The following is a 6,782-nucleotide window of genomic DNA, read 5'->3' on the forward strand; positions in this document are numbered from 1 at the left end:
GCCAACTTTCTTGTACACTCCTGTGCATGCCTCTTCAACAAGAAGGAGCCAGCGGAATATAATATTCATCATAATTCATATTCGTCAATAGACCTGTCGATGGGCTCTTCACTTTTTCCTGCATGCAATGGCATGTAACCAAAAATCCCTATGGAAGTGATCACTTGCCTGTAATGTTACATTTTATACGTCAACACGAATGCCCACCGCACGCACCCCGGCTGAAGCTAGCTTCCGCCGAATGGAATCATTACGGCATCTTATCACTGATTTGAGCGTAGATGAAGCAGTGGCAAATTTTGCTTGGTTTATACTCGATGCTGCTGAAAAGTTCATTCCACAAACACAAGGTCTCTCATGTAAAAGACGGGTCGCCTGATGGAATGAGCTGTGCAGACTGGCGCGAAGGAAACTAAACAAAACGTGGGGTTAGCTGGGCCGCTCCGCGACTGCAGAAAATCTCATAGTATTTAAACGGGTAAAATCACGGTTAAGGCGCACGCGGAGACAGGCAAGGAAGGCGAGGCGAGGCGAGGTGATGTGGCGAGCTGGGCGAGGTTTCTCTCTGGCGTCACCTCCTATGCTCAAGAGTCTAAAGTGTGGAATGGCCTACGAGAGCTAATGGGGAGCAAATCCATCCATTACCCTTAGTTGACGACCAAGGGACTAGCTTGGAAGACCAGGGTAACGCTCTGGGCAAACACTTCGAACATCTATCAAGCTCCACACATTATACAAAGGAATTCCTCAAATACAAACAATTAGCTGAACTTAAGGCACTGGATCGTAAATGCCGTATGGATGATCCATACAACCATCCTTTTAATATGGCCGAGCTTAAATTGAGCACGACGCAACGTGCTATGGAAAGAAGAATGGTGGATGTAACGTTAAGGGATAAGAAAGAGCAGATTGGGTCAGGGAACAAAGCGGGTTAATGACATCTTAGTTGAAATCAAGAAAAAGAAATGGGCATGGGCAGGACATGTAATGACGAGGGAAGATAACCGATGGCCATTAAGGGTTACGGACTGGATCCCAAGGGAAGGAATGCGTAGCTGGGGGTGGCAGAAAGTTAGGCGGGCGGATGAGATTACGAAGTTTGCAGGGACAACATGGCCACAATTAGTACATGTCCGGAGTAGTTGAAGTATGGGAGAGGTCTTAGCCCTGCAGTGGGCGTAAGTAGGCTGATGATCGACATACCCCAAGTTCATCAAGGAGGAGTGGGACTCGCTTCTGCGTAGCCCATCTCTAGAGAAGCAAATTCTGGCCGTCCGGCGTGCCCGCGACCGGGCCGGTGGGCGAGACCTGCCGGTCCTGACGTGGGACTAGCCGGGTGCGCGACAAGTTCGCGTCCTCGCCGGACCTGCAATAAAGTTTCTTCACTCACTCACTCACTCACTAACTCACTCACTCACTCACTCACTCACTCACCACGTGATATGCAATAAAGGCCCAGATACGACCCGGTTCTGGCATTTCCCCCGCAGTGGGTATGTGCCATTAAATGAGGCTTCGTCGTCGTCGTCGTCGACATCATCATCATCAATGGCCCAGAATAAGACGGGAATTTCGAAGTAAATGTCTAACTGCCAATCAAATTTAGCATAAAAACGATAATTCATTTCTCTTCTAGTTCATCAGTGAGAAACGGAAAAAGAAGTTAGTGACATACTTCTTTTTTATATCTTAATCAAGCGTACCTCTCGTTTGGCCAACCCACAAATACGGACATGCGCCAGAAGCTACGGCGAAGAAGACGAGAAGATGGCTTCTCGAGCATTGACGAGATTTGGCATGGAGCCGTTTTCTCGGAGTTGCTACAAGGGGAAATTCTTCGTCATCGCAATGATGACCCTGTCGAGCATAATATTGATGGGCCAGATAAGGAAGGCAAAAGTCGCAACGGCGCCGCATCCCGTCCATCGAGTAGTCGAGCAACAGGAACGCCGTACGACACGGCCTACTGAACAGGTTTCAAAATACAAGGCACCGCGGGGCTGCCAGCACCGGATCGACTCTCTGGACGGACCAGGACCAGACCAGGAGTGGCACAGTGGTGGCTGGGCAGTCCGCCAGCTTTGCAGCCAACCTCTGGACACTCTGTTCTTTGTGCACACGGCGCCGGTGAACTGGAAACGTCGTGCTCAGCTGCGTGCCACTCTGTTCGAAGAGGCCGCCCGGACCGCTTTCAACTGGACCGGCATCTTCTTCATTGGGAAACACGAAGACCCCCTGGTGAACATGTGGACGAAGCTCGAGGTAGGGGCTACAGGGGACGTTGTGATGCTACCCTACAACGACACCTTCTTTACAATTATCCACAAGTTCGTCGGCGGCATGCGATGGGTGACCGAGTACTGTCCCAACGTGCGCACCATCGTCAAGATCGACGATGACGTTGGTGTGCAGCCGTTCCAGCTTCGGCAATACCTGGACGTGGAGCTGCCAAAGAATAACGACTCTATACATTGCTACGTGTGGGCGCACAATGATGTATACCGTGACCCAAGCAGCAAGTACTGTGTCCCTGAAGACGACCTCGTACAAGACGTCTACCCTTTGTACTGTTCAGGGAGGTCCATGATCATGACGATGGAAACGATGCGGAAGCTTTTCAGGGCATCGAAGTTCGTCAAGGGTTACGCCATTGACGACGCCTACGTGACCGGACACCTTGCTTTGTTCGCAAACGTTGGACACGTAAACATCAGATCACGCATCCACTGGTATTCCGCAGACAACACTGAATCCATGGTCAGAGGAAATGTGACCTTCACACACAAGAAATCCGCACATGAAACTTCCATTGTGCGCAGAGGGCAGTGGGGACTGATGCTCTGGATGCATATGGTGAAGGCTTCTGGTTGGCGGCCATTGGACTTCTCCGACCGACTTGTGGATAGGCTGTACCGAAGCGATTTTTTTAAGACGCGACGTTCCTTAAAGAAAGGACAATATTTGCGATCGCGTTCGGGTCGCCCAGCCCGTGTGGCACGTTCGAATCGTAGTGCCGAGTCTGTAGCGAGAAGAATGGTATCACGATCTTGAGCCGCCGGTTTTTTCATTGTTGTTCCTCTGAAATAAAGGTGTCCGCCAACCTGAGCTATATGATAAAATGCTGATGTTTTATCACTCGGCGATTTTCGCCTGAAATCCTATAGGCTGTTTCACATGCTGCGACTCCAGCGATGAAAATCGGTGCTGTCGCACGCGTCGCACTGCGATATTTAGAGGGCTCATTTCACATGCTTGCGATTTCAACAATGTGACTGGTGCGACGCCCAGGGTTGCTTAGTGCCAGGTTTCGTGGCTCACGCTGCATAATTCTTTTATTGTAGTGAATAAAGCGTTTACACTATAATAATATTGACTTCTCTTGATTAGAAGCAAACAATATGTATGTTTACTAATTTAAAAACGTTAGTTAAGATTTGTTTTGGGGTGCGCGACGGCGGTTTCTGTAGTTCAGTGCGAGTTCGCACACGTAAACATCTGTTCGCAGGTGGTTCAGCGATTCTTTATTCTATGGTTCAGCGCTGAGTGTTGTCTTATCTACCTTCTATGACTGTTTCGTTCTGCCTGCGCTGCAACAATCTACAAGATGACCTATCGACAAGTTCATATACCTACCCTCACCGTATATGCAGTGTTCGGAATTCGGCTGCCACGAAGGTGTCGTGTCAGCCCAACAAGATCCTCGCGCTACCCGTGCTCGGCGTCAGCTTCTGGAGAAATGATGCGTGTATATTGCCTGTCATTGCGCATATGTGGTGCCTGCTCCTAGCCATATTCTTACGCCAAACGCTAGAAGAAGCACCAACCCAAACGCCCCCGTGTGCCCCTGAACGAAGCCTCAAACGATCTGTGTGATTACGGCGTGGAATGAAAATTGTGTTGTGACATTCAACTTTAGCGCTAGTCTCGTTCGTCCATCGCCGTGCTTGCGCTGCGAATATATGGGGGCCCTGTCTAAATATTTCTAAAGGCGCAAAAGCCGACGCATCAAATGTTTCGAGCAGTTACCGTGACTTTTGTAGAAACCTGTACGTTGGAACATAGCACTCTAAAAGACACGCTTCTCGTCCACTTTGTTGTCCCGTGTCTCGCGCTGTTAGTATACTCGGAACTTCTAACACGAAGACCATATCAATACGCGCTATCCGTAATGCAGGATCGTAGGCCCACGACAGGTGCACTTGCCGTAGAATTTTTCAGCTTTCTGCTCAGCCTCGCACGCATCTCACGGTTAGCCTGTTTTGTGGAAAAAATTATTATATTAATAATGCTATTAGATATTATAGTTTCTTCACTGTAATTTATAACAATCATCCAGATTTCTTAAGCTAGTCATGCATTTACCCTGTATTAGATCAACATTGTTACGACATGCTTATGGGAGTCATTTCAAACTAGATTGCTCAGCCAGAGAAAGTACAAATGCAAGCCTCAATGTTTATTCCAATTTGGTATCCCTAAACATTATATTGGCAGAATTTTATGACTGCTTGCATTTCCTGCAATTCAATGTTCAGAGCTGGAAAACCTGATTCTTTTTCTTGCTTTCGAATGGCTGCTTCAATGTCGATAGCAAGCTAAAATTATTCATTTCGAAAGTGTTAAGCAATGAGTATATGTCTAAGCTTATCAATGCGTTTTTCCGCGAACACAATTAAGTTTTCTCTCTCCCCCTCATTGACAGCCATGGAATGAAACCGTTCAGTTTCATAAGTATCGGGATGCAAACATTCTGGTATTTGTCCTGAGCATTTGTCTGCATCTTATATTATGCATGTTTGTATCAAGTTCTCGTGTTACAATCGCAGTAATCTACACATATTGTTATATTGCAACAAACAAATTTATTTTACTTTGTTTTCAAATCTACAATGTGGCCATGCAGTAACGACTGCATTATTAAGCAAAAAAGCAAACTGCAGATTCAGTGTATGTGTTGGAATCTATGCCAAGTGAAGTTTTTGTCAAGTGGTCAATTAAATGCTGTTAAAGTAACTGCGATATACACAATTTATCTTATTTTCAACAATCCAACTTGTCATCTTTTGCAAGGTTTGCTTATGCACCGCATAGGTCACAACCTTAATGTCATGTAATCTTTATGTTTACGGGCAATAAAAACAGCGCTAAACGACGGGACGAGTGAAGGGACACAGACAACGGCCTGTGTCCCTTCACTCGTCCCATCGTTTAGCACTGTTTTTATTGCTCGTAATCATGAAGCAACCAGCCCAAATGCGTACTCTTTTGCAGTATAATCTTTATGTATTACACTGTTCACAAACCATACCGAAACGCAAACGGCAGTTAATGTAGATGCACGCGGCGAGACATCAACACAGTGACGTTTGTTGAGCAAGGAATGGTGTGTGGTGTATGCAGATGAATGAATGACGTTCTTATGTACCTACTTATTTATATACCTCGCAGGCTGCAAGGTTGGAGTATTATGCAAGGGGGAATAAAAAAGTTGTTACAAAAGGAAGTAGGGCACGACATTAAGAAAAAAAAACAGCAAAAAAAGCAGTACCAATACATTGCACCAACTAGCCCAACGTGTTTTACTGGCACAACATTATACAATGCTTAACAAACAATAACAGAAAAAGTTACTGCCCATGCACCCTGTCCAGGCGGTAAACCAGCGAAGCTGAAATGTGCAGCCCCGGTGTTTATCACTGGGTTAATTCCAATCGTTTATTCAAGTCTTTCTATATTATTGGTTATGGCTGTGTTTCTTAATGAGGTTATTCACATGTTTGGCTTGGGTTTATCACATTGTTCATTTGGAATGCCACATATTGCACTTTGCAAGATCTCCATCATGGAAAGTGCAATGAGTGGTTCATATTGGTAATCCAGCGGGTCCATCAAAGTCTTTCTGAATTGTGTTACGCACTTGTGTTTTGTAATGCGTTAATCATAATGTTTATGACTCAGTTATGCACTGTAGGTGCGAAGTGACACCGCGGCTGCACATTTCATTTAATTAAATACAGGGACACATTTTCGAACCTATTGGGAAGTCGAAGAGAGACTGCTGCACACGCGCTCTGCTGCTAGAGAGAAACGATGTCACTATCGGTCTAGCCAATGGCCCACCGTACCTTTGCTGTGAGATAATAATGACATCATGATCTTGTCTTAACCCCATCCCCCTCTGTCTCCCTTCCCTACAATAATATGCAGATAAACGTATGTTTGAAATGCATAAGCATTTCTATGTCTACCCAAGAAGAAATGTCTCCGTCCATCATGCAAGACGAATGCAATGGCTCACACCCCCTTAAACAATGGCTCATACCCCTACACTAGGGTTTTTGGTATCGGACCATAAGTGTTTCGCCTAGGCATACACAGCTTCACTGTAAAAAGAATGAACACCTTTCTGTTAGAGACCAAGACAATCATGAGGTGTATTAACAAATGAAAGTTTATTGAACATGCCGAGTAAATGCTGTTCGACAAGCAATAAATTGAATTTACACAAAAAGCAGAAGCAAGATCTGATGTGTGTCCATACAGATCCCAACAGGAAACGCATCCATCTCTGAAAGTGTAACAGCGGCCATGCTGACACAATATTCTCCCAGTGTATTTGCATCTACAGCATCCATAATTTCTCTAGGCAGCCGATCTCCACAGAATGCTAGCTTCTTCCTCTACAATGCACTCTCCACATCTGAGCGTGCATTGTAGAGGAAGAAGCTAGCATTCTGTGCAGATCGGCTGCCTAGAGAAATTACGGAAGCTGTAGATCT

At 45.9% G+C, this 6,782-nt stretch overlaps 1 protein-coding gene across 1 annotated transcript; it reads left to right on the forward strand.

Annotated features, from left to right (window-relative positions):
* Nucleotides 1–1,854: 1,854 nt before the first annotated feature.
* LOC135912208 (N-acetyllactosaminide beta-1,3-N-acetylglucosaminyltransferase 3-like) lies at nucleotides 1,855–2,909 on the forward strand. Its single transcript, XM_070527664.1, has 2 exons — nucleotides 1,855–2,667; nucleotides 2,823–2,909. The coding sequence occupies exons 1-2, from the start codon at nucleotides 1,855–1,857 to the stop codon at nucleotides 2,907–2,909; spliced, it is 900 nt and encodes a 299-aa protein (XP_070383765.1).
* Nucleotides 2,910–6,782: the final 3,873 nt, after the last annotated feature.

Source organism: Dermacentor albipictus, chromosome 10, assembly GCF_038994185.2.
Source record: "Dermacentor albipictus isolate Rhodes 1998 colony chromosome 10, USDA_Dalb.pri_finalv2, whole genome shotgun sequence".
NCBI classification, from domain to species: Eukaryota; Metazoa; Arthropoda; class Arachnida; order Ixodida; family Ixodidae; genus Dermacentor; species Dermacentor albipictus.